The 26,432-nt window shown below is 40.2% G+C and overlaps 1 protein-coding gene across 14 annotated transcripts in view; it reads left to right on the top strand.

The window, feature by feature from the left end:
* PLA2G4B (phospholipase A2 group IVB) overlaps positions 1 to 26,432 on the top strand; it is a 56,874-nt gene that overhangs the window by 10,208 nt on the left and 20,234 nt on the right. For 8 of the 14 annotated variants that reach the window (XR_014852645.1, XR_014852646.1, XM_085062350.1 and 5 more), the window contains 5 exons: positions 21,502 to 21,574; positions 22,572 to 22,748; positions 23,384 to 23,520; positions 24,199 to 24,330; positions 25,447 to 25,505. Coding sequence is in view for 12 of the 14 variants with exons in the window: in XM_085062350.1 (XP_084918476.1) it covers positions 21,502 to 21,574; positions 22,572 to 22,748; positions 23,384 to 23,520; positions 24,199 to 24,330; positions 25,447 to 25,505 (578 nt within the window). In the remaining 2 variants the exon portion in view is untranslated. Of the gene's footprint in view, positions 1 to 12,817; positions 15,512 to 21,501; positions 21,642 to 21,971; positions 22,749 to 23,383; positions 23,521 to 24,198; positions 24,331 to 25,446; positions 25,506 to 26,432 lie in introns of those variants that run through there. The other 6 variants (XM_085062355.1, XM_085062356.1, XM_085062354.1 and 3 more) reach the window with 5 other exon arrangements.

Genomic DNA, 26,432 nt, shown 5'->3' with positions numbered 1-26,432 from the left:
CGGTGTCAACCAAAGCCGTGTATCTTTGTGGGTTAGACGTGCCAGGCCATCGGATCTACACAGTCCAATAGATCCGATTATCCCTTTCTTCTACCTGGCTAGAGGCAGGGCTCCTCTAATCTTGTTTTTGGTGCACGATGTTCTTCTCCTGTAAATGTGTTCTTGAGGTCTCTTCAAGAGGATCAGTCATATTATCACTTTCATTCTGTTTGGAGTTCTGTTCACAAGAGACTGGGGCAGTGTTGTACTTAGATGAGCCTCCTGAAATGGATGTTTCCTTTTTCAATTCACGTACCCGGGCTGCTAAGGTGGAGGTGGGTTTCTTATCTCACTTCTTCATGTCTTCCCCATGCTCTTGAAGGAAAAACCAGAGGTCACGTCGTGGAGTTTGTTTTCTTTCCCTGACTGGAGTACGTCTGCTCCTGATGGCAGAGACTCGGGTTGGTTTTGGTGTGGCATGGAAAAATCTTTCTGTGAGCTCTTTCCTTAGTTTTTGATGGCTCTCTTCAATCAATCTCCGGACTTGCTCGGCTAGGTTTGTTTCTACCGATGAGACCTGGGTGCGTAGTGGGGCGGTGACAGTGTCCTCATAAATTCTCAGTTTGTTTGCTAACACGCTTACCTGGTCTTCGCCTTCCCTCTACTGTAATGTTGCCAGGTAACGAGAGTATATCTCTGGTCCGAGCCGCGCGAATCTTAGCCACATTTGTGAAGTGCACCGGACATTATTTGGGCTCTTGGGGAATTTCTCGTTGTCTGAGAAAATGATCTCTAGCACAGCCAATTCCCTCAGGCATCGGATACCTTGTTCTATTGTGTTCTATTTCTTTTGGTGCATCTGGAGGTCTTTTTTGCACAGGTATCTGTCCCGTACACTCAGCAGCAATCGCCGCCAGAGGCTGAGAGTTTCCTGGGTTTTCCCAATCTCCTGGTCAATGACCACATCTTGAGACAGGGATCTCAGTTGTCTGGCCTCACTTCCATCTAGAATAGTGTCATTAGCTGCAGCGTCCCAGATACGGAGCAGCCAGGTTAAGATGGACTCATTCGCCTGCCGGGTGAATTCCCTCCGTAGGTCACGCAGCTCCCCCAGGGATAGAGAGCGAGTGATGATCTCTGGCTCTGTCTCTTCTGCTTGGTGAGATGGTCCTGCCGCATCTTTATCAGTCGCTGTGCGGACTGACTTGCTCTTGGATTTTTTTTTCTGGACGGGGGCAACCGCTACTGGCTTTGGCTGTTCTGATTCGGCAATGGTCTGTGGTGAGACATTGACTGCTCTTTTGGTTCTTTTCCTCTTGCCTGCTGACTTGCTTCGTTTCTCCTCCTCAAGAAGACAAAGTATTGTTCTGTTCTTCAGCATGAGGTAAACAGTGCTGGTCAAAGAAAACAGAACTAACAAAAAGATTATGCCATCCCTAGCATCTAGAGAGAACTCAATATTGTCAAAAATGGCTGTGCTTGACCTGAAAGGCTGGAAGAAACCGCTCTCTCCTCCTAGCCCCAGAGGGTGGGTGCGATTGCTGATGAGATCCCAGACGAAGCAGCTCAGGTTAGGCCAGGCAGACAAAGTCGAGTATATATAACAAATGGTGTTTATCGCCTCACAGGTTACTATGCAATAGGCATAATAAACCAATAGAGCAATTTTCATGCTGTGCTTTGATCGTAACAAGAGCAATACGACGGGCAGATAGCTTCCCATTTGAGGAAAGATATAGAGAGCGAGATAAAGCACCTATATAGATAAGCTGAGCATCATGGTGATAGGATTTCTGCGTTTCTCCAGGTCGTGCCCCACGTTGGGCGCCAAAATATGTCTTGGTTTGAAAACAAACCAATGGGAGATCACAAGTCAAGACTGAAATTAAAAATAAGTGAAATAATACAAGGAAAAGCACTGACAAAGTCAGATACAACCTAACACCCTGTTAGGGTGGTAGTAGCAGTCCTAGTCCAGTTGAAGCGGTGATCCTGTGAAGGTCTAGTCTCCAGCTGAAGATCCAGTAGTAGCTCTGGTCCTCTGGGAACCCAGTAGACAGGGCTCGCTCAGGCAGTTCCAGGGCCAGGTTATATCCAGGTGGGAACACCTGGCTCCTCCCTCCTCGGCAGAGCATCTCACAATGAGATGAGATAAGTCCATGAGTCACACGGTGGGTCCCTGATGGCCCATTGCCTGTCATGCGGGGTAGGTCGTTAGCAAGTGATAATAGCTAAGGATGGCCCATTGCCTGTCATCCGGAGTAGGTGATAGCAGCTAATGGCCCACAGCTAGTGGTAATAGAATACTTAACTACATCAATATTGCAACCTAAAACACATATGGAATGAAGAAAATGGCACCAGCATGTTATCTAACTAATCAGTAAAAACGACAACATTGATGGCACATTGACTTTGCAAAGCTGTGCTACTGCAAGCCATGTTTTATTTTCACTTCCTTTCTGGTCTTGAGAGCAAGATGTTCTGAATCCTGCCTCAAAATACTAATACTTCAGTGAACGTTAATTTTTTTTGATAGTCCTGAGAATACATTCCCTGTAAAGAGCCAATTAATGTATTATTCTCTTTCTGTTTGAGGGATGTTCCATATTCAGTTTTCATCTGCCTATTTGCCTGCCTGTCTGTGTGTCTGTCTTTCGAAGGGATGTGCCCATTCTAACCATTTGTTGTGAGCTGAACCTTTTCAGTGTGCAGCACTTCGTCTGGGAAAAAGGACTGTGCTAGGGAGAGATGACTCATCACATCAGTCACCATATTATATAATGCAGAGTGATAACAAACCTACTGAGAACATTACTAGCAGTAATATTCCCACTTGTGATTTTAAATACTTAGCTCAGAAGTGTCTGTAAAAATAAATGGGGGTGTCTGCATCTTCTTGGAAGAAAAACAAGCCATGAGAGTAAGGCAAATATATCTCCATTTTCAAAACTAATTGCAAGTTTTTGTGATGTTAGTGCAGAATTAAACCATAGATATTTAAGTGCACCTTCCAGGTGCACTTCTTTGAGAATGTTGAATTATAATTCCACAAGCTGCTTGCATCTGTCAAGTGAATACGATGTTTTGACACATGTACAAACTGTTCTTATGGGTATTGCTGAACTTACAGGTGTGTTTTCATTGGACACTTTTGCAAACTTTAGGCTTTTGAATGTATGCTGAAATCCCAAATAGTCACTGGCTTTGGCTTTGTTTACCCCTGCAGCTGATCATTGTTCTAACTGAGTTTACTCTCACTAGTCAATATAGTTGCAAGCATGCGTAAGAGAAATTCAATAAAGCCAAAGAAAAAGGAGAAAATTGTATCCTAGCACGTTGTTTCTAGCCTAAGCAATTGGCCACATGGTGTCACTGTGTTTTAAGGCACCAAATCCTCTAACAATAAAGCCTAGCAATTCCAAGTTTTCAAAGTATGCCAACCATGTGGTATATCTAAGGAGACACTTTAGCAAAAGTAGCAAGGTCAGAAAAGCTGTACAGTAGGAGAGTTTTAGGAAGATATTTTACACAAAATATCTCATTCTCAGCTTCTTGTACCTTGCTGGAATACATCAGAAATTTTTTAGCCCAGAAGCACTTTTCCTCCAGATGTTTGCATTTGGGAGCATGTTTGTATAGAAAGCTTTATCTTAAATTGTTGCAAGTTAGAAATTTAAAAATTAATCTGTGGTGGACTTATGCTAAACTTCAGTCGTAGTTCTTCTTTTCTCCTTCTATCTTTATATATCTGAATTTGCAACAGCCTTCAACCCTGCTGAACAAAGGAAACTTGGCTTTATGGTGCTCAGAGCAATATAAACTGTGCCTCTTGGGATCCACAGAATGCTATTTAATCCCTGCAAGCTCTGAAGAATGCATTGCACAACACACCTGCTCAAGAGAGCTGTGCCAGAAGCTGATGTATTATGTGTTTAAGGAGTTTCATAATGTACAGCTATAGCAACAGTGAGAGAAACAGTTGTGTATAGATACAGTACGAGCCTCAGCCAAGCAGATGATATCTGGCTCAGGGCGTGGCGAAAGGCTGCAAAATCCCATGCAGTGCTCAGTGTTGGTGTGCACTGTTTCTGCTGGGATACAGATTTTATAGGTTAAGATTTTATCGGAAGGATGCATGTCTGGCAATGGCTTACCACCCGTGAGGAGTAAGCCATTGTGTTTTGTTTGGATTTGGTGCTTTGGTGCAAAGCAACAAATTTTTGCTTTGTTTGGATTTGTGCTTTGTTTGGATTTGTTAGCACATTAGGAAGTTGCAGTGCTTTCCCTAAGCCAGTTGCTCTGCTTTGTGTGACGCTTACTCTCTGTATAGCTGAGATGCATATGTCTTAGTGATAGTTTTGCTACCGATTCTGTTGGGACCAGGAATTCACTTGTAATATGTCTGCTTTGAGGGCCATATCTTCAATTTAGGTGCACAGTCAAGTCATATTTAGAGTTATTATGTCTACAAAGCATGGTGCTCTAAAAATTCAGGTGCCTCAGTATGAATTTCAGTGCAATGGTACAAATGGAGGAATTAGCTGTGTTAGTCTGGCCTTGAATGTAACCTAAAATTAAGTGCTAAATAAAACCTGGACTGTCAGATCTCACAGGCAACTGTAGAGCTGAGATGTCCTGTTCCTTGCAGAGACAGCAACAATGCACAGGGTAGGTTTGGAAGACCATTTGTGAATAGCCGATTATTTTCTGTTTTCTCTTGTTGCTTGCAATGTAAAAACAGCTTAGAAGTATGTTCCACTGATATTTATTTAGAAAAACATACTGAAATATGATTTTGGCCTATGATTTCTCCCATTTCCCCCTCACCATTGCTGCTGTAATTATCTGTAAGAATTCTCCACTGGCCTCTGTGCTGGTGGTGGCCTTTAGAAGCTTCTGCAGAGGGTAAAACATGGTATGGTTCATCCTAGAGGAAGAAGAGCCTGAAGCAGAAGTTATGAACAATAATGCAGAAAAGCAGATGGGGTCTCCTGTAGGAGAAGGTGGTAGGTCAAACATGGGAATAAGTTTGGCATATTGCCAAAACAATTTGTCCTTGTTCTGCAAATCTGGGAAATTGCTGACCTCATTATCTAAGACACAAAGCGTCTCCTGGTAGTGTGCAGGGGAGTTGTAACCTAACTATAATTATCCTAATGGCACTGCTGCCATGATGGTATATAGAGTATAAACAGGAAAGACTGAAACCCTCTGACACAGTTGAGATGCAAATGAAGGCCTGGAGCCTCTACTATAGGAATACCAATAAGAAATGGAAACTGGCTGAGGAAATCACTCAAGGTTTGTCTCCAGGAACTGCCTTCAAAATGTTTGCTCAGGAAAGAAAGCTGGAAACAGGGGAAGGACAGGTTTTTCCTCCACTAGTGGTTTTATGAACCTCAGGCCCTGGAATCAAGGTTCCTTCTGAGGAAACTTTTATATATTATCTTGTGCAAGGTATTATCTGGGAAGCTCTAGTACTCTTTATTTTTTGGAAGAGGTGCACTATATATTGGTGCCAAGGGCATTTTAGTGTTAGTTTCTAACACCATTAGATAAAGGAGCGAGTCTTCTTGAAATAATGGGAACAGCTTGTCTCTTCATCTGAAGCTTTTCTATGAAACACATAGACCATCACTGCCTGTGGATATATAGGTCAACTACAGGTTTCTAATATGTCTTTGATATATAAGGAAAATCTTGAATATGGGAGAAAAAGAAAACAAAGGTGATCTATGACTATTTAGTTGGACCTACCTAATGTATGCATTTTTCCTAGTAATTCCTGAATTAAGTTATTCATGTGTGATTGAGCTATGCATAAAGGAGAATTATCCAGTTTTGATTTAAGTTTAGTTATCATGTGGGAGGAAAATGTGGTGTGGAGGCTGAGAAAAGTCAGGGGTCACCATGTGAAAGGAAGGTGTGGGAGGGAAGATACATAGTTTAGCTTTGCCACAGGTTTCAAGATCAGAAATAGAATTTATTGACATTTATGGTACTGTGGCACTGAGAAAAGTCAAGAGAGAAGTGATTTGTTAAAAGTGATAGAAGTTCCCAGATAAGCTGTAGACCTTACTCCAAAAAAAAAATCTTCACTCTAAATAAATTACATGAACACCAACACAAACACCAACACATACAAGAGTTTAACAATAATTAAACCTATGAAAAAACGTGATGCATTTGGTTTTCATGGGGAGCAGAGAGGGGGGAAAGGGGTGATGTTTTGTGCGTATTCCTTTGTCTGTTGTTTAGTTGTACTCCAATTCATCTTGTGCACCTAAGGTGGCACTTCACCTGTGAATTATCCTATTAATATCAATTAGACTATTCCTGAGAGGAATGTGCAAATGTCTGAGAAGATCAGAGCTTTTGGCTTTTTAAATGCATATAACTACTAAATGGATAGCAGAAAAGATGGGATTTTCTAAGCCCAAAACCTACTAATGAATTACCAGTAGCTGCAGATCAGGAAAATGTCTCTTAATCTTTTTGGGACATCTGTTACCAACAGCAAAGACATGGCTTTGAACTTTCAGCATTTTACTGTGGGTTGTTTTTTGACTGGCTGAATTTTGACTAGCTCCCCTTGGTAATCTGGAGTGGTGAGGGACAGGAGACAGAGTGTAAGGGATGAGAATTTTACTTGTGCTGAGCACTACACAGGTAGCAGTAAAAACCCCAAGATGCTCTGCTGTTAGTATGTTTCTCATTAAACCTTGTCCTGACACAGACAGACCACATAATGGTGATGACTACATATGTCAGAAGGAACGAAGTGGAGCTCAAGTGATCACAACCAGAACTAGAATTAAGATATTAAATAGATATTCCTGTCACTAGAGGTTGAAATGGATTGGCATGGGTTCACCTGTACAGTTGTTCTTTCAAATGTTGGGGATGAAAGGGGTTGCTAATCGACAGCTGTTAAGATCTACTCCCATTTAGGAAAGTGTCAAATTGCTTTACAGTATCTTTGTTTCTCGGTTTTGCAGGGGAGACCATAATACCTTCTGTGGGAGTTATTAATGTAGACTTCTAGTACATGAGTATGTTGAATGAAAATTAAGCTGCCCTGCTGACTGCTTCTTACAGACTGTCCCTGGTGCCATGCGAAACCATTAATTAACTTTCTGACTCCCAGGTTATTCCCCCCAGAGCTGAAGGATGTTTTGCTTGGGACAAGTGAAGAGCATTTAGCTGCATCTGTAATAATGTAATACAACCATTCATTTCATTTGATTCAGAGCCACATAAGGCTAAACAATGTCCTATGTGGAACAAGAAGCGTCTTAAAGTATTAATTCAGAGGGTGGGACACATTTCTGATCTATGCCATGGCTACTGGACCTTTTGGTGCTCTCTGGACCTTGGGTAAACTGATGCCTTCCACAATACAGACACTTGATGGGGAATACACTCAATTTCTCTGAACATTGACAGTGTCAGTATACAATGTTTGTATTCATAGATGGAAGGCGTACAACAGAATCATTATATTTTTTCTTTACAATTTTAGTGTGTCTTTCCTCTGACTGTAGCAGTTTCCATGGTAAACTGGCTGTTGCTAACTTTCATTTCACACTACAGATTTCTCACCAACTTACCTAAGGTGTACCAATGATTTATGACAGAGTCAAAGAGCAGGGGATACATTACCATTTTAATCTTATTTCCTCTTTTTACTGTAAGCAAGTTGTTGCACAAGGCATTCCATGCTCCACATATCTGTCCATGTTGTCAGCTGTTTGTGTATCAAGTCTGAGGAGGAGGAGGAAATATGCGGTGTGTTAACAACAGTCAGGTACTTCCCATTCCCAATTTTAGTGTACATGAGGAAGCGGTGTCTGATGAACAGAGCTGATCATACGTTTTCTGATGCAACACTTCTCCATTTGAAAATGTTGATTGGATTCTGTATTGCTGGGTTGGCTGGTTCTCCAACTTCATGGAAACCTGCTTGGAAAGTTGTCATGCTTTCGTAAACCTTGTTGACCCACCTGGCCTGTTCCTCTAGCTCCCCACCATTCTGTGATGACAGGGCACTGCTGGCTTCTCCCACTTACCAGGGGCTACCCCCTAGGCTGGTCAGCAGGGGAACGAGCTGCCCATTAGATGTTCTTTAGCTGTTGGTCAATTCCTTTGCTTCCAGCTTCCTAGATCTCTGTGGTTTGAAGCTCCCAGCATGCCCAGGGGACTGCTGAGCCAGAACAGTGTAGGGAGGGTCCTGGCATGTAAGCTGAGGCATCAACCCAGAAATGTTTCAAAATCTTTGTTATATATGGGAGTGAAATCTTTACGGAGGTGAGCCAACACGATTTCCTCTGTGGGATGAACATTCCAGTTCCCAGCATTGGAGCAGGACATTTTACCTTTTTGTGGTTCACAGTTTGCTTGCTACTACTTGGCTGACAAATATGTTCAGTATGTGTGTAACTACACAGTAGGGAACACTGACAATTAGTGGATTTGAATCATACAAAGCAAGGGTCTCTGCAACTTTGTAATGTGTCTATTGCATGGGGAGGGGTTGCAGAGTACAAATTGTGTGTATTGCAGGGACGGCACCATTACTGGTTTGTGCTCTGCTGCATTGGCAGGCTGTGGGTGGGGCTTGCTTCCTGGAGATGTTTATGGCAGAGGTGACCATCTGAAATCTAGTCTTCCATCAGATCTCTACTTCTGGAAGCTAGAGTGTCGGAGTGAATGCATCTCTCCCAGCTCAGACTCTCCCTGGCTAGGTCCAGGAGATCTAATTTTGGGCCTTTGGCACATAGGCCTGGAATCCTCTGGCAAGTGAGGCAGTACAGGTAGCTTAATTTAATGTTCTACTCCGAACAGACTCAATACCTTTCATGAACTACACAAAATTTTTTTCTCTTGTTGGCCATATCATGTTTTACCTGACACATGAGCCATGAATGTGGGAGGCCTATGGTTAAAAACACTCTAGTCCCTTGAGATGCTGAAGGCTATACATTTCTATTGGCTTTGGTATGATTTTCTATTCTGGGTTCTCAGGTTTCAAGAAGGACTTTGTAAAAATCTTAGGAGCTTCAGAATTCCCAAGGTATTATATAAGCTAAGAGGTTAAAAAGGATCTGTGCCTGTGAAAAATAATTTTTCTACTGGAATGAAAGCATTTAAAATTGCAGTGTGATGCAAGTGCCATGTTTTATGTGCTGCTGAAACAGAGGAATTAACCTGACCTAATATGCTTGCACAGAGACATTCAGAGATAATATCAGGCTCCATGGATGACTCTGCCTTGGCACAGGTTAGAGCAGCTTTCCTGAGACCAGCAGAGATGCTCACTGTGTTTCAAGTGCCTGGCTCTCTGCTCACACTCTCTGCCTTCTCCACTGGCTTAAGGGGAGCAGGTTACAGAAAGCTGCTTTCATATCACTGGAATTGAGGGTGCTTTCAGCAAGACAAATTCCCAATTGTTCTATTAAGTAAACTTTGAATTCTTTTTGTCACAGAAATGGTAAAAATTGACTAGAAGAAGGGACACTCACCTAAACAAGAAATTTTTCTCATCAGAAGTATTTTCTATAGGGATAAATATCAATGCAGGAGCTTTTGTATTAAAATCCTCTGTAGAACCCCTGAAGTTGTCGTCTGCTGTCAGAAGTTGTAATCCACCAGAAGTGAGTCACAGGGCTCTTAATTGCTGTAAATAAGCTTGCAAGGCTCATAATAACTCTAATGACTAAGTCAAACTCTGATTATTCTGTTTTAAATTGTTCATATAGCTTGGCTGATGTCTACAGTTTTTGTATTAGAAAAAAGAGAACATAAGTGAAGGAAGGAAAAAATTCAGTTTTCAAATCTGGCAATCTTTCAGTAACCTTAGAAGAACCCTACAAAAGGTAGTGAAAAGCCCCATGACTTTCTGGTACTGGGTTCCGTGGATGGTAATGATCCACTTGCAGGAATGTGCAGTGAATTGTCTAATGTGTTTTCCACCTTTGATACTCATTTCCCTTTGAGTGCTGATGCTTTAGACAGCTCTTACGGACGATTCTCTTTGTCCATGGTCAGATTCCCACTACTGAGCTCAAGCTGAGGTAGTGGCTGCATGCCACTACAGAAGGGCAGTCCTAGAATTCTTCAGGAAAAGGAGAAGAGTAGTTTTCTATTGCTTCAGCCTCTCAGATGAGCATAGCATTTTGCCAGAGGACTTCCAGAGCCAATATTGTGCATTAGGAGCAGGACTTTCTAAGCTTGGGACTTGGATGGGAGCAAAACCTCCTGTTTTAGCAACAACTAGTTCTTAAATTTCCTGCTGCAACATGAAACTTTGCCATTAGGTATTTTGAAGACTTGAGCATTTTCGGTATTTACCAAGGACCCTGTGTGAGTATTCGCTTGTTCTTTGTGATCAGTGTGCCTGCTATAAAGGCACACTCTGCAGTAATTTCCAGAGCTACTGGTGATATACTTGGATGTATTCAGTTCTCCCTGAATTGGCTGTTTCTATATTTCTTTGCCTTGTCTCTACACGCAGTTGAGTGGTTTTCTCAAATTTACACTACACTGATGTCTTCCAGACAACCTAAGCCAGGACATGGGTTGGCTGATGCTAGCTTTAGGTAAGAAGCCTACCCATTGGCAATATACTAACCTACAGAATAGCACAGTGAGGATGCCTGCTACTGTTTTAGTCTTGCTATTTTTGAAGGGATACTTAGACAATAAGTTACTGGCAGGAATGCATTAATTGAACCCTTAATGACTTCCATATTATTTGAAATAAATTATTGTATATATTTAATTCCTTTCTCGGCCAACATCTAAGGGCTATGCTCAGGTAAAGGCAGAACCTTGAACAAAACCCACGTACAGGGTTGAAAGAGGATTTGACAGAAACAGAAAGGAAATGCTGCTACATGTGTCATACAATCACAGCAACCTTTGTTTCTTAATTGCTCTTGCCCAGTATAATAACTTTCAGTAGCAAACATGTCCTTGGTAGATCCTGCCCCAAAGAACTTGTAGTCATAGAGAGTGAAAAACAATAACAGAAAACAAGAGTTACTCTCTTGTTACTCTCTAAAAAAGTGACCATTAAATAAATACAAGAGGTAGGTGGCAACTAAGAAAGAGAGCCTTCTCTTGACAAGTTGAAACTGAATACCATAACCATAAGTCAAGTGTTCCTGTCAGCCAAGTGGTGAAGTGTAATACTTACCTAACTCTTCTGAAGTCTTTGCACAAGCGACTTTTATATTGACATCAGTGTCAGGCTATTTAAATAAGATCTAAAGATAAAGGTTTGAGAAACTGGCTTGAGTGGAATGACCTTGAAATTACTCAATTATTATTTCAATTAATGCTCTGCAATCACTTGGTTTAAAATAAAAGAACAAATTCTAAACATAAACAGAGTAGGTTTCAATGTGTGGCTTTACATTGACGTGTCTTGGAAAGGTAACACAGCAGTCCTCAGATACCCCAGGTAAGTAATAAGCAGCTTCCTCCCATCTTGAAGCTGCAAAGATCATTATCTGGCCATATTTACAACCACACCTGCAAAGCACCTAAGGAAATTAGTAGCTCTCTTACTCTGGCCAGGAAAAAGAGCCAGTGATACTGGATTTACTGTATGATATCTTTGTTTAAGATTATAGTGGTTCAGGAGATAGGTAAGAGGATATAACACCTTTTACTTTTCTGAAACAGGTATAGATCTTGATAGCCAGAAGGACACTTAATTTACAAATGTTATCACCTGATTGCTGCTCAGATAGACAACCTGGTATTTTGTTCTAATTAACATCAGGTACTGAAAACGGTTGTTTGGAAAGTATTCAAAGATCTAAAATAATTTCAGATTATCTGTGTTGTTTGCTCAGAATGGGACAAGGGGAAAACAACGAAAAAACTTTTATTTCAAAATTAAATTTTGCATGTCCTAAATGTGGCATTTCTGAAGTTTGCTTTATAGCTTCTAGTTTTACTGGTAACTTTGAACTGAAAAATAGAGGTAGGTTTTAATGAGGATTTTTTGTTGTTTTTTGGATTATTTTTTACAGTGGTTAAATAAACCAGATATAGGAAAAAAAAATACTTTGGGGATGAGCTAGGGAAAAAAACACCTTTTTCTCAATTTCTGAGAAAAGTTTGAAAAATTTTGGTTTGAATTTGATCATACGCATTTATTTTCTGAGGTGACTATAATTTTTCTAACCTAGCTACTGAGCTGAACAAGGTACAAACTGACTTATGAGGCAAAAAGAAAGTGACTGTTATCTCCCATTGTCTCTGTCTGGCAAAACAATACATTTCCTCTAATATGTACAGTCTTCCACCTCCACCTATTCAATGGTGTGGCTGCATCTAGCCCTAGAAAGACCCATCACTTATCTCTATTTAAAAGCTTTTATGGGATGAATGAATTTTTTTTTCTTAAACAAAATCATTCATATTTATAGGAGAGTGTTTCGGTAATTGCCATCCTTCCTCATGAAGCTGTTGGGACCAAGGGTGGAAGGACTATGAAGAGACTGCCTCAGTGAGGGCAGTTTGTACACCAAAGCTGAGTTTGAAATTTTGCAGTGCCGTTGTCACTGCTGGGGCAAGTAATGATCTCCACTAAATGAGACTTCTATATCTTTTGTAGGTTCTGTCTCAGTTAGCTTTTCAGTTTAAGCCACCAGTCGGACAGTCCAGTTCACAATCATTTAGAGTTGCTGCCAGTCTCCTGCTTGGTTTTTGGCAGCTCAATAGCTTCTTGTAAGGGGCTGTTAGTGAGCCGCCCACTGGGTAAATTGCATGTAGCTGAACACTGTATTAATTGACTTTTATTTCTTTCCTGCTGAGCTTGCAGCATGGGCTGGCATTCCTTCCATTCTGATTCTGTTTCACATAGTCCCCTGTGTGCATAACCCAAGTGCCAACAGGTAGTGTATGAAGCAATTTAACCTCAGTGGAATTTGATATGTCTTTATATCTTTCTTTTTCCCCCCTCATAGCTTATTTCCAAGTACTTTCTTAACATTGGTTCAGAAAAGAAATAAGATTCAGTCACAAATGTGGGATGAGACTGGCCAAATTACCATGTAAAATCTTTCTAGAATCCCTTTTCTTTTTTGTCTCCTGAACAGCCTTTTACAATCTGATACTGCAGGTACAGTATCATATTTTCTGAATCTAGTTATTGCCTAGTTATAAGCTAGTTCACTATCATATTCTGCTGTGCCCTCTTTGCTTCAGGTTTAACCTTTTAGTTTTGTCATTCCTTCCTTACGCAGTTGACGTTGTCTTCCTTACCCATGCTGATCATTTTTTGTGTCTGCACTGAGTCCTGACATCACGTAGCCCATCTCCCTCCTGTCCAGGAGGAAATGGATGTAATACTTGTCAGTGTGCTTGTTGACAAGAAACACAAAATGTTTTATGTATTTTGGCCATGCTGACTTACTGGAAACATTAAGTTCTTGGAGGGGCTGTTGGAAAAATTAGTTTCCTAGCTCTCCAAAATAACTTTTGCCCCTTCACTTGAAGGCATTCTGGGAGGTTTTTTTCTTGTTTCCTGTTCCATTAAGACATGGTCTCCCTGCTGCAGCTGTTCTGTTTTTAATGTGTTGCTTCATTTCCAGGTGGACATACCACTCTTTGAGTGGATTTCATTGTTCTCTGCCTGGTTTTCCATTTGCTTTCTCTTTTGGAGGTAAACTTGTCAACCGACTATTTTGGTCTCTCAATTCACTATAGCATCAGAATGTATGATCAAAGCTGCAACAACAATACAAAAGTGGAAAACCAAACTCCACTCTGAAAAAGAGCTTTTTTCCTTTATTCCCTGCTTTTGTCCTTATCTCTGGAAATGGCATGGTACAGACTCCTGTGTCAATGGAAGCAAGATGATGAATGTGTAAGACTATAAGAATGCCCAAGTGAGGCTGTTAAAACAGTGTTACTGCAGGAGTCTAAGGCTTGCATAGTTAGTTGCTCTGAACTCCAGAGTGGTTTCAAATGAGTTTTGTTTGATTTTTCCATGAGTATTGTAACTGCCCTTTGATTTGAGAGCAGCAGACCTTTATTTGAGATATTTCTTTTTAGAATTTCAAAGATTGCAACCTAGCTAAGCACTCAGGTTCTCACCCTGCTCTTGGGTGAGCCTGCATCTTGTCCTCACTGGTGGTGAGTATGGTGGCTGCCTTTGCACCCACAGCAGAGTGTGTAAAATGTGGATTTGAGCTATTGGTTGTCACTTGCAGAAGCCTGGGAGCATCTGCCCAAACTGATTTTAACTGGTGACTGTTTTTGGTGGAAAATGTTTTAAAGTGGCTTAAGGATGATCCACAGAGTGCACCTGAGTTTCATGAAAAATCTAAAGCCAAAGATTTCAGGTAAACCTATTTTCCTAAACAACTATTGTGGTTATGATTGATTTTTTTTCTTCTCTTGTCAAAAGCCAAATTTACAATTACTATTTGATGAATATTAACTCTTGACATTCTCCATCAGTTTAAGGTGTCCACTGGCTGTTCTGTGAGGCTGTCTGGTATTACTATGCCCCAGTGAGAGCATACCTTACTGCAAGCTTTCGGTGGCCTCCAGGCCTTTCCCAAATCTGGATCTGCTCACCATGAAATTGCAAGTGTGGATTAAGGTACAGACAGAGCAGATTGTGGGGAGCAATGTGCTGACAGGCACCCTGTCAGCAGGTCACTGTAAGCGTGGGAGATGTGGAGGAGGCCATGCTCCTGCCATGTCCAGGGAATGCCTTAGGACCCAGCACTCCCAACAGCAAGTTGATGGGGGAACAGGATGGGAAGCTGGGAGATGTCAAGTTACCATATTCATGTAAGAAGCAGGTAGAGGGGAAAAGCCCAGAAGGCATGCAGCTTTCCTTTTCTCTGCCAATATTAATCTCAATTTCACCAGCATCTCTGCATTGGCCAGGTAATCAGCTGGTAGGTACTTCCAATTGAGGAGTCTTGCTTCACTGGTTGTCAGAAAGATTCCCAATAATATAGTAAAACAAGTCCCCATTGTAGGAAAAGTTTAGAAAAGCATTTGGAAGGGGGTTGGTCTCCCACCAGAAATTGTAATGGGTGAGATTCAGCTCTCCCCTCCCTTTGACTTTTTTTTTTTGCAGTATTTTGTAAAAGAGCTTAAAAGCTACTAAAAATTCATGTTCTGACTAGATAGGTGGAGGAGATGGGAGTAAAGGAAGAATCTCTGAACATGTCAGAATCAACCCAAAAACCTGGTGGGATAGTATTGGGGCAATAGCAACTTGTGAGAGATAATGAAGTATCATGCTTTCTGCTCACCTCTGACATTGCAGATCTTTCCCTCACAGATGTAGGCAGGCTCTCCACCACACAGAGGAGGCAGAGGGTGGAGCTCAGCACCTGTATAAATTATATGTGTCCTTCAGGTTATTTCAGCAGAGCAGCAGCAGCAGCACAACAAGCTGCCAGCGTGTTTGTCAGCTGACAGATCTGTTAGCCAAATTGGGGTTTCGGTTGCTGCCGCCATCTTTCGTGCCATGGGGAGCCCACCAGCCAAGGTAAGAGTGGCAGCCCTGTGCTTTGCTGTGGCCTGGCACCTTGCTGTTGGACCTCTCTGCTCCAGCTCTCCCGAGCAAACTCCCTCCTCGGTGCATCTGCTGGTATGCAGAGGCTGCTGCAGGGGCATCCTGAACTTTGCAGACTCATGGCTCTCCCCTTTTAGCTCGCAGTAACTAATATGTAAGTGAGCTTCAGTGAAAACACAGTGAAAATGGAGCCCTTTGCTTTTATTGGGTGGTGTACATGCCAGAGGGAAGTCTGTGAAGGAAGAGGAGGCTGGCCTTGAAGAGTTTACCTCCCGTAAAATGAAAGTGCTTTAGCCCTCCTGCGTGCTTTTCTCTGGATAGCACATGTTCATTGCTTGCCCCAGCTGAGATAAACTAACAGCTTTATCTAGCAGCAAAGCATAATCTATATTACTTTAGCTGCAGGGTAGACATCTAACGAGCTGTTTGGCTTGTTAGATTTAGCTATTTTTAACGTAACATTGACAGCGTTTGCAATTCTAGTGGAAGTATTTCATGCCTGGACTTGAGTTTTCTAATAGTAGTTCAATTCAGAGCTTTTAACCAGTAGCTTTTAGTAGAAATCAACAGAACTATTAGCTGAAAATTCTTTTCTCATCTATATCTTAGAAAAATAATGGACATGGTGTCTGAGTGCAAGAAGCGAATTATTTGCAGAGAATCATTCTTTATGTATGAAACTCTCTGTCAGATTTTGCAGCAAATGAAAGAAATATGGACATTCATGGGTTTAAAATATAGTGAGAAACAATGTTTCATTCTATGGCCTATAGAGATCATTAATTGTGCTGTGGTGAAATTTGCAACGAAAGTTAAAGATTCAGAAAAATATCATGAGCTTGAGTGGATAGCTCAGGGGATAGATTGAAAATATTCAAACATTGGCTGCTCAAGGCAAAGAATATAAATTGTAAATGTCACGTTCTTTCTGGATAAAATTTATACCTACTCCATCTATGTAGATCCAGACGTATCTATCTGTTGTAGATATGAATATTATCTATCAATTTAAAATATCAATGTTGTATCTAATAAGACAATTCTGGAACTGATAGATTGGTAGATAGGTTATTATAATTTTATCTAGAAAGTTTCAATGACAAAGTTCTTGCATTTCATCCCAATGCTGCAACTGCTGTTCCCTGAGTACAGACAGAGTCCTGGTTAATAGGCACCACTGCCAAAAGGTTTGAGTGGAAGCATAGTTGCAGGTCAGAAAGCTTCTGTTCCCAAGGAAAGAGATTAATTCAGTACTGCAGGTAGCTCTGCTGTCATGTCAGGTAAGTGCATGTTTCAGTATGTGTAAATTGGTTAATAGATACAGAAATAAGAACAGAGTGGTTTTGTGTTTTCTTTTATTTTAAAAATCCCTCATGTTTAGAAATGTGTGGATACTTTGAACTATCTAGGAAGACCTCCTAGTCTCCCAGTTAGTTTTTTTTTTTTCTCCTTAAGAAAGCTACCAAATTGACACAGAAGTGATTGTCAGTTTTAATCTACAAGTTTTCATATTCGTAACAAGGTCTTTTCTTCTGCTCAGGCAAGAATAATCCCTCTTTAGGAGTTTTATTTTGTGGATTATGGAATAATTTTCATCTGGTAAAATGCTCAGAAATTTTGAAAATACAAAGCCCCGAGGGACCCACTCATACATGTAAAGAGGTGCCTGATATATGTGAATGGGAGATACATCCCAAATCCACAATGACTCTTGAAGTAATCCATCAGTGACAACATGAAATTACAGTATATGTTTGTAAGGTGAATTAGATTTCCTCACTAACTGTTCAGCTTCTAATGATAAAATTTTGGACAATTGTAATTTGCAAATAAAATGAGACTTTTATGGTAATGCTCTCTCCTTCTATGCCCTCTGATAGTTTTCCATATTTCTTCAGTCAATCACTTTTCCCACTAGAACTTTTCATCCCTTTAATTTTAATGGAAGTAGGCAGCTGGTTGGAAGGACAAATTGCTTGCAGAATTCTCACTGATGGAAGGGCTAAATAAACTCAGCCCATACTAGACGTAAGAGGATCTATGTGGAACAGACTGCTTTGGAATCAGGCTGGTCATGAAGATTCCTTATAAACTATAAGTTTGTAGATATAATCTTAATTTGATAAATTGCAAAATTGTAGTTAGACCAAATCCTCAGTATCTAACATAAAATAAATGGTAAGAATGTGCTGAATGATTACATTTGATATGAGATCTTGTAGACAAGATATTGTACAACTTCTAATATACTCTGGAGAAAGAAGTAATGAAAGAAAGTAATTAGTTGTGTCTGAAAGATATTTATAAAGCTGAGTGATAAATCCTGCAACTATTTTCAAAATGTCAGAAGACAGAAAATTCCTCATCTAAAGCTTAATATAATTTGGTGTTATCCCATGGTGATAACTCTGCTCAGAGAACTGCTTAGGCTTGGTGCAGGGAGAGTGAAACACTGGCATTCCAATCATGTACAAACTGAAGACATTTTTAAAATTGAAAAAAAAAAAAGAAAAAAGAAAAAGAGAAGTATTTATGGGATGAGGTTCCCAGAATGCAGAAACTTCCTTAGAATACTGACTTTCTGGTGAAGGTAGCCATCAGGTCTCATTCTAGTAGCAGCATAAAGGGGCAGTAAGGACTGAAATCAAACATATGAGTACTTGGTAGGTTTTTCTTCTTTCGTGCCATCCATAGACTGTCTTGCTAGGCTCTTCAATATTTGTGGTCTTTGAGAAGATTTCCCATGCTCAAAGCTGTCCTTTTGGAATGAAACCTTAAGTGACTAACTGCCTGTAAACAAGAGACTTATGTGTCCTTCCAAAGCTGATCAGCATTCCTATGGAAGGAAGTCAGTGAGTGTGTATTATTACAGTCAGTGAGATGTTGGCAACAGATCTGAATTTTCAGTTTGCTAAGGTTTGATACAGCTGTGGCAATTCTGACATGCTAGTTTTATCTCCTGATTACTGACCCTTCTGTATTTTAAATAGAAATTGGAATTACTCACTCAAAGCTTGCTTTGAGAGTACAGAAATATAGTTTAATGCTAAATGCTATCAAGTGAAAAGAAATTTTGGGTTTTTTTGGGTTTGGTTGTTTTTCATTTGTTCCCCCCCCCCCCAGTTTTTAGCCTTCCCTTTGGTACTCTGGAGATGCTACTATTTATTGGCCTGGAGTGTTATTACTTAGGATGCAACAATACACAGGTAGCTGAATCCTGCACTCTGTTGGTGGCCTCAATGTCACACTACTAATTTTCCAGCAAAAATAGAATGATGTGCTTCTGGGAAAGCTGCCTTTGACTCAGGAAGTTTACAGAGAGGTTTTGTTACTCTCTGCATGCCTGTGCAAGAAACCATGTTTCTCCCAAGGAAGTGAACTAAAACCAGCAAGACCAATACAGCTGCAAGTCTGTCAAGAGCTGTCTGGATATGGTGTCTGTGTTCATTAAGTTGCATTAATTGTGAAGTTACATGTTGCTTTTCATGTTATGAAAATGGCAAATTGTTCCTTTAACTGTAATTACTTTTAGGCTAAGATGTTATTTTAGACCATCCAAATCAGACCCTAATAGTCTACTCTGGACTATTGTTGAAGAAAATTAGCTTTGCCTTTATCTGATGACAAAAGGAATTAGCCCACTTCTGAATGGTTATCATGGGTTGGAGCAACTGCAGTCTCGGGAGAGGGATGGTTTCTGACTTCCCTGTGGGATTGACACAGCCCACAGGGTTTATTATGGCCACACTTTCCCATCTGAGTCTGGTTGCCTTTCACCCTCCACAACACCAGGATTAAGCTGCACCAAATCAGGAGTGAAAAGTCATCTTTGATGATGTTTCCATCATTCAGCAAATGTTGAACTGTTTAAGGAAAGCAATTGCTGTTAGAAGGGGAAGGGAGGAGGAGTGAGGGTCTCTGGCTGCAGTGGGAGGGGATGAAAACATGACATCTATCACATCTGAGGGTCCTCTGAAGATGATCTGCAGATGCACCATTTTTAAAAGCAATTAGGAAATTTTCATCACAGAAGATTCAAAGCAAATTTTATGTCAACATCCATTTCTTCAGTGAAGACAGATTTTGAGAATGGCTTGGATTTCTGTTGAGCAAGGGGGAAGTTGATTACAAAATGACAGAGAATTAACATATTAATTAAAACCAGTCACCTCTGTAATTGTCTACATAATCCAATAATTCATGTAAATGAAAACCACTAGGAATGCTGAGTGAGTGTTCCAGCTGGTAGTTCTATGTTAAATAACTATTTGCACAGGAAAATTAAAGTCAAATTCTTTCAGTGGGCAACTGAATAATACAGAAGTGCCCCAACTGGAACTCATAATGTCCACAATGCATTAAACTAAAAAAATTTTAAATATGCCAGTTTTAAATTTGGAGGAAGACATACTAGAAAGAGTTCTTGTCGCACAAGAACAAATTTGTTTTGCATTTTTATATGAACCAAGAGACAGAGTAATGTGATTTTATAGCTTTAACAAGAGTTTCTCTGCTCAGGGCAACTCTTAAATATTAATCTGAATTTAAAAAGTACGTAACTTTTAGGTGACATAATAAAATTTAATATTAAGCCTTTATTTGAACATGCTAATTCACAGTTCAGATGATATCCATCTACTGTAACATAATTTACCTCTAAACAAGCCTGAATGAAACTGAATGCAGGCTATTCTCATCTCTAATAAACATGTCCAATAGTCTCCACCTCATTTTAAAAGAATTTCAGATTAATTGTGGTGAGTGACTCCTTCTGTAGAGAGGTTTCTTCTTTGCCAACAGTTTGTATCTCTGGAGTTAATAATTTCAGTGTCAGGAAAATTAATCATGGTGCTAACTTTCAAAATAAAATTGCCAAATTATTTAGCGACAGTGTAATGAGATTCTCTATTTAGGCAAATAGAGACAACATTTCAGTTGGCAGTTTAAGTTTTAGTTTATTAGTGGTAGTGGGACTGTAATAACTGCATGTTATTATTACTTAATTTTACTGACAAGCCATGCTAATATGGCATGCAAAAAAAAGATAAAGCAAGAGAAAATTAAAAGGAAATTTAAATGTATCAATTTGAAAAAAAAATTAAGTATTTTTCCTGCTATTACTGTTAAGATTACTACATTTATATAAGTGTTCATTCATGCTTATCAGAACATATTTTGAAAATGGCAAGTATTTTCTGAGCAGCTTAGGCTGGAAAGCTTAATTGTTAGTTAAGACTTAGGAACAAGTAACCTGAAATAGTGTTAAAATTATAGCTTGCCTGTGATAAAAATAAATCTCATGTCTGGAAGGAAACTGTTCCATTCCCATTAGGTATTTTCAGGATACACAATGATACAGAATTCTGTGATCCTGCCTGCAAAGCAGGGCACTTTTTATTTTGTCTGACGGGTCTGTGATTTGTTCCTTCAAAGTCAGCAGGGCCCTTTGGTGAGCTTGCCCTCCTTACAAGTGTCACGGAAATTTATTCTTAGTTCACAAACAAAGTCAGAACTCTATAGAGCATTTTGCTAAGTACCGTGTCCTGGCCTAGTGTCAGCTGTGCCATGACCTGGCCAAGCAGCTGCAATTCCTAGCATCCCCTTCCAAAGGCCCTGTTCTGACCTACCAGTGGCACAGGACCCTTGGGGTGTTGGTAGTACAATGATCCCAGTGGCCATACATGCATCAGGTTGTCTGAAAACAAGTGCCTCTGGGGTGACTATGAAAGCTGTCCATACCATTGTCTGAATCTGTGTTTTCTCTCTCTGTCTTCTCTTACTTAAGCTCCTTAGCAAACAGCCCAGTGTGCCACTGTGTTTTCCTGTTAATGTGGTGCGCTTCCACTTGAGGGTGGTCACCTCACTTCAAACAGACAGGGACAGACTGTCCCCTGTACTGTTCAAAATACATCTTGTGTTTGTATTCTGAGCTGATCAAATTATTGCATTTGTTTTCTCTGCAGATGAAGTTTTGCCCCATCCACATGCTTTCTGTAAGAATCATACAAGCTAAGAACATCAAGTCAAGAGACCTGTGTGAGTTGTGGTTTGATTGTGTATTTAGTCACCTCCAGAGTTTTCAAAATATTCTTAAGTTCTGAAGGTATGCAAGCAATGTTCATAAAGCGCAGCAATAGAAATACTAATGCTAGGGCTGTAATTAGATCAAATGTCTGAGGTATTATTAGATTGGGATGCATCTCTAGTGGCATTTCGGGGCACTGGTAAAAACCAAGACACCCAGACGAATTTTCTGGGCCAAGAAGGGAAGGTGGACTTTGTTAGGACACCATAATTTATGAATCTGCTTGGGCAGGACTTTTGCCACGCAGACTGTGAATTTAGGGACCTTTTACTGAAATGTACCAATCATACATAACAATCAAAGGTAAATTAGAGAATTTCAAGCCTTCTAAAATATCTTATTTTTCAGGGTATTTGCTGTTCCGAGGAGACCAGTCACATTAAATTATATTCATAGTTTTGGTTAAGGAGGACCTTTGCAGATCCAGCCCTAAGGCCATGCTGAACACGCATGCAAAACAGACTTTTCTGTGTACTTTTGTGTTCAAGTGTCTTTAACTCATTATCTCACCTTCACAGCCTCCTATGTCTTCTTCTCCAGGTGAGCTGTGGACCAGCCATTCAGCTGCCATTTTTGCAGAGGTCTCCCATGGGCTCCTCCGTTAGGACAGAGGCCTTGAGCTCCCTTTTGTCAGTTTTGAAACTTATGGCCTGTGTATTCCTCTAGTGAAAAATTGACTCATTCAACAGAAAAAAAAGCATCACTTTGCAATGATTTACTCGAGCTGCAGCTGAGACCATCCATGCCTTGCTGTGCAGGGCTGAGCCTGGATGTGAGGCAGACCAGAGAGAGTGAATCCCCTGTTGATTAGCTACCTGCCAAAGGCTTCCTGTGCTCCAGTGGCAAATGCCACATAGCACTGTCCAGAGCTGGACACTAGAAAGGTGTTAGTGTGACAAGGCCTGTATTTCTGAGTTTCAATGATCTCTTCTATCTACTCTATTGAAGGGACAGTTCCACTTTCGTGCCAAAACCTTGCGGGGCAATGTTATTCACTGCTTGATTCCAGTCTGAAGTATTTAGGCATCTCGGGCTGCAGTAGAAATCTTCAGTCAAGTCCTGACTCCAGCTCTGAAAGACATCACCCTGGAGATTTCCTTTCACACCGTTGTCAAGCTTCACAAAGTAAATGCACTTCCCTACCCTGGCTCTCCCCAAAGGATGGCTGCTCGAGGCACTGACTGCACTAACCATAAGGAATAGATATGGGCTGGAAGTGAAATGAAGATTTCTGACTTGCTCATGGCCTCCTGTTCTTGGGCCCATGCTGGCCTTGAGCTGCATCAGATCATCTTGCCTAGTACCTAACACCTCTAGACAGCCATTATGTCCCCTCCGCATGTTGGTGTGGCTAGACTGAGCAAGCCAGTCTGATCTTTGCTGTAATGTGCATTCTCCTTTCCTGTAATCATCCTAACAGCCCTTTTTGGAACCAGCTGTAGTTTCAGTTTAACTTTTTAACATCATTGACTGGAATTGTAAGGACTATGCCTGAGGAGCTGTCAGTGGGCATAGTCCACTTTCCTCTTTCTCTTCACATGGGAAACATGGCTCTTAGTGTACTCTGTGTGTGCATGTGTACATTTGCAGTTTGTAGTTACTCAGGAATTAGATGGTTGTCCTTGGTTGTTTCCAAATGGTGATCTCTTTACTAATTAAAAAAAAAAAAAAGTAATAGTTATTAATCTCCAGGATTATGGCCTAGCCCTACTTTTCATCTATAACATTGGCATCAGGTTTTTAATTTTTCTCTGCTACAGTGACTGCATCAGACTGCTATGTACGCTTGTGGCTGCCGTCTGCTTTACCTGGAAAGCTTCAGACCAAAACCATCCAGAATTCTGACAACCCTGTCTGGAACGAGACTTTCTACTTTAGGATCCAGAGAGAAGTTGAGGTAGTAAAAAAGTAGAAATTTCACCATTTTGCATATCTGCGAATCCTCACTTTTCACCCTGTTGATCAACTGTGCTAAATAACTTAAGAAAATGCTTGTATAACAGACTGGTTAGCACAGAACAGTAGACACAAGCAGTAGTGTTTCCCTCAGCTGTTTAGAGACACTGGTGATGTAAATGCCTGTATCTAAGCTAGCTTAGACTACCTTTGTTATCACTTGAGTGAAATAAGCACTGTTGTAGCATACTTCAGTGCTATTTTGGAATGGCTAATTTAGAAAGAGCTGTCCCTCCTCTGGATCTAAGGGAAGAAGAGAGAAGTTGCTGTGGTGTAGACAACAAATTTAATCCTTCCCTAAATTGTGGAATTTGGAGAACTCTGGGAGTGAAGAAACTAAGTGTGTCCTTTGTGTGGGTTATCAGTGTGGTGCAGAGCACTGGGATATCTTCCATCTCAGGAGAGTGGTAACTCTGTTATAGGCAGTTGTTTTCTATTCCACAAGTTTCCCAAGACTGGGTTTAATAATGTTCTACATTAGCAGATTCCTGAGGGAAAGGACATGCTTCTTTATTCTTACTGATATGCTAGTGAAACAGCTGCAAAAATCTATAATATTTTTTTTTGTTTCTGCATTACAGAAACTCAATAAGTGTTCTTATTTATTTTTCTCTACCAGAACATTTTAGAATTGGCAGTGTGTGATGAAGATCCACTCACCAAAGATGACATGCAGTTCACAGTTCTTTTTAATGTTGCTAGAATCAGACCTGGGGAGAGAGTCCGTGAGACATTTGCTTTGAAATCAGAGGTAAGGGCTGAAAACACAGGGGAAGATTGACACTTTGTTCACTTTGTCTTCCATGTTCAGTAGGGTTTGGATCTTCAAAAACAGGTAGCCTTTTATGTCATTATTAGTGCCTCATCAAAACAGATACAATTTTGCTGTATTTTTGTGACTTCATGGATCTCTTTTTACAAACTCAGAAAATGAAGCAACTTCTCTCTCGTGCTCTGTGAGGCCTAAAATATTTTAACAGGGAGCATCTGTAAATAATAATTTTTACCTTTTATAATCCAAATAAATATTTCCTTACCTTTCAGCTTTACTCCATTTTTGCCATTGTTAGGGGACATTTCCTCTTAAATGGCAACTTATTTATTAAAAACATGATGACAATTCAATCATTGCTTGAATTAAATGATTCTTTCAGGCTTTTCCCTGTTGGTGTTCATGCTGGGTTTCCTTCTAGGTGATTCAGATTTCTCTAGCCTATAGTAAAGGAATGTCTGTCCTGCAAACATCTTTGATATTTTATTAAGGAGCCCATGAAAGAGAGTTGTGCAGTAAATAATCCCAGTAAAGCTGGGATAGGTCTGTGACAACTCCTGGGCTTGTCTGAGCTGTGACTGAGGTGTTGCTACACACTCATTGCAGGAAGGAGACAGTTCATAAGAACAGCTACTTCCCACATGCTGAAAGCTGTTAACATGGATTTTCCTTGTGACCCTGCCATGATGCCATGCACTTCTCAGCCGTGGCTGAGTCACTGGGAAATACAATGATTCAATAACCACTTCAGTCACTTGCCTAATTCATCTCTTCTGGATTCAGTTCAAATGTGATTTAAATGGTTTGTATGTGGAAATGTCTCTGGCCTTAGTCACATTTGTTGCTGAGCTTCAATGCCTTTCCCCCATGCACACTATCTTGCAGGAAGCAATGGGAGAGTATTTATCCTATGTGCCTTTCACAAGTCTGTGGTTTCTGTTGCAATTTCAGCTTTGGAAAGAGACAACACAAAACTTTTTTTGGTATCATTAGCAGAAGAGATGTCACCCCTACAAGTGCTTTTTAGGTGTGTTTATGCTGCCAAATTCTTGCAGCCTCCAATAATTTATATTTATTTTACCCTTTTCTTTTTAGACAGAGACATGTAGTAAGAAATGGGAAAGTTTGGAAGTGGAATTCTGGATGGATAGAATGTGAGTAAAATTCCAAAGCTAAAAGGTACAGATCTGCCAGGGAGTAATAATATCTCAGAGACTGAGAAACTTCTTCCAGCTCTTTGTCCCAGCAGTGAACCAAAGTTACAGTTTCAAACTTTTTTAACCTTAACTTCTCCAGCTAATTCCACCATTCAGTGTATTTCATACAAATCTTAAACTTCGTTGAACTTGTATTTCAAGTTGTAATAAAATTGTCACAATCTGATAACTTTGACACAAGACACATGTGAAACTTTACATGAGTGCTCTTGAAATCGTTGCTATTAATTGAACAATGCGTAGAACACTGCAGAATTGCTCAGAGACCATAAAACCTGTCTTGTATTATTATAACATGGAGTTATGTAGACAGTATTAAACAAGTTACCTATTAGGCAATAGCTTAGTTAAACTGAAGAAACATACAATCAACAAATAATGAAAATAAGACCATCCCCCTCAAAGTGGTAATCAGCATTGTCTGGAGGAGAAGAAGTCCCATAAGGTAAACTTCATCTGTCTTTTAAATGCTATAATAGGTTTGGTTGAAGAAAACCCCCTAAACTACACATTCTGGAATATTTGAGCTTAGCATTAGCAAAAAAAAGAAAATAAAAAAAGAAAAAAAATAGAATGTTGTCCAGTGAAAACTGGCTAACTGCATGATCAGGAGAAGGGACTGTAAATAAGATTTCTTTTTCTTAAACATGAAGAAACTGCAGAATAAAATCACTTATGTTCTTGGTTGATTTCTCCCACAGTGAAACTCAAGAAAATGTATTTAATTTATCTGTGAGAGATTCCTTAAGAGATGGTATCATGTATGATGATGGTAATCATCTCCTGCAAATGTGGAAGCAGTCCCAGCTGGTATATAAAAAGGTCAGAATGAGATGCAGTGCTTGGGAACTAGATTCAGACCAG

The sequence above is a fragment of the Lichenostomus cassidix genome, chromosome 5 (assembly GCF_008360975.1).
Source record: "Lichenostomus cassidix isolate B80296 chromosome 5, HeHo_3.0, whole genome shotgun sequence".
Lineage (NCBI taxonomy): Eukaryota > Metazoa > Chordata > Aves > Passeriformes > Meliphagidae > Lichenostomus > Lichenostomus cassidix.
Note: the sequence above shows the minus strand (reverse complement) of the source record. Positions and strands in the feature narration are given on the sequence as shown.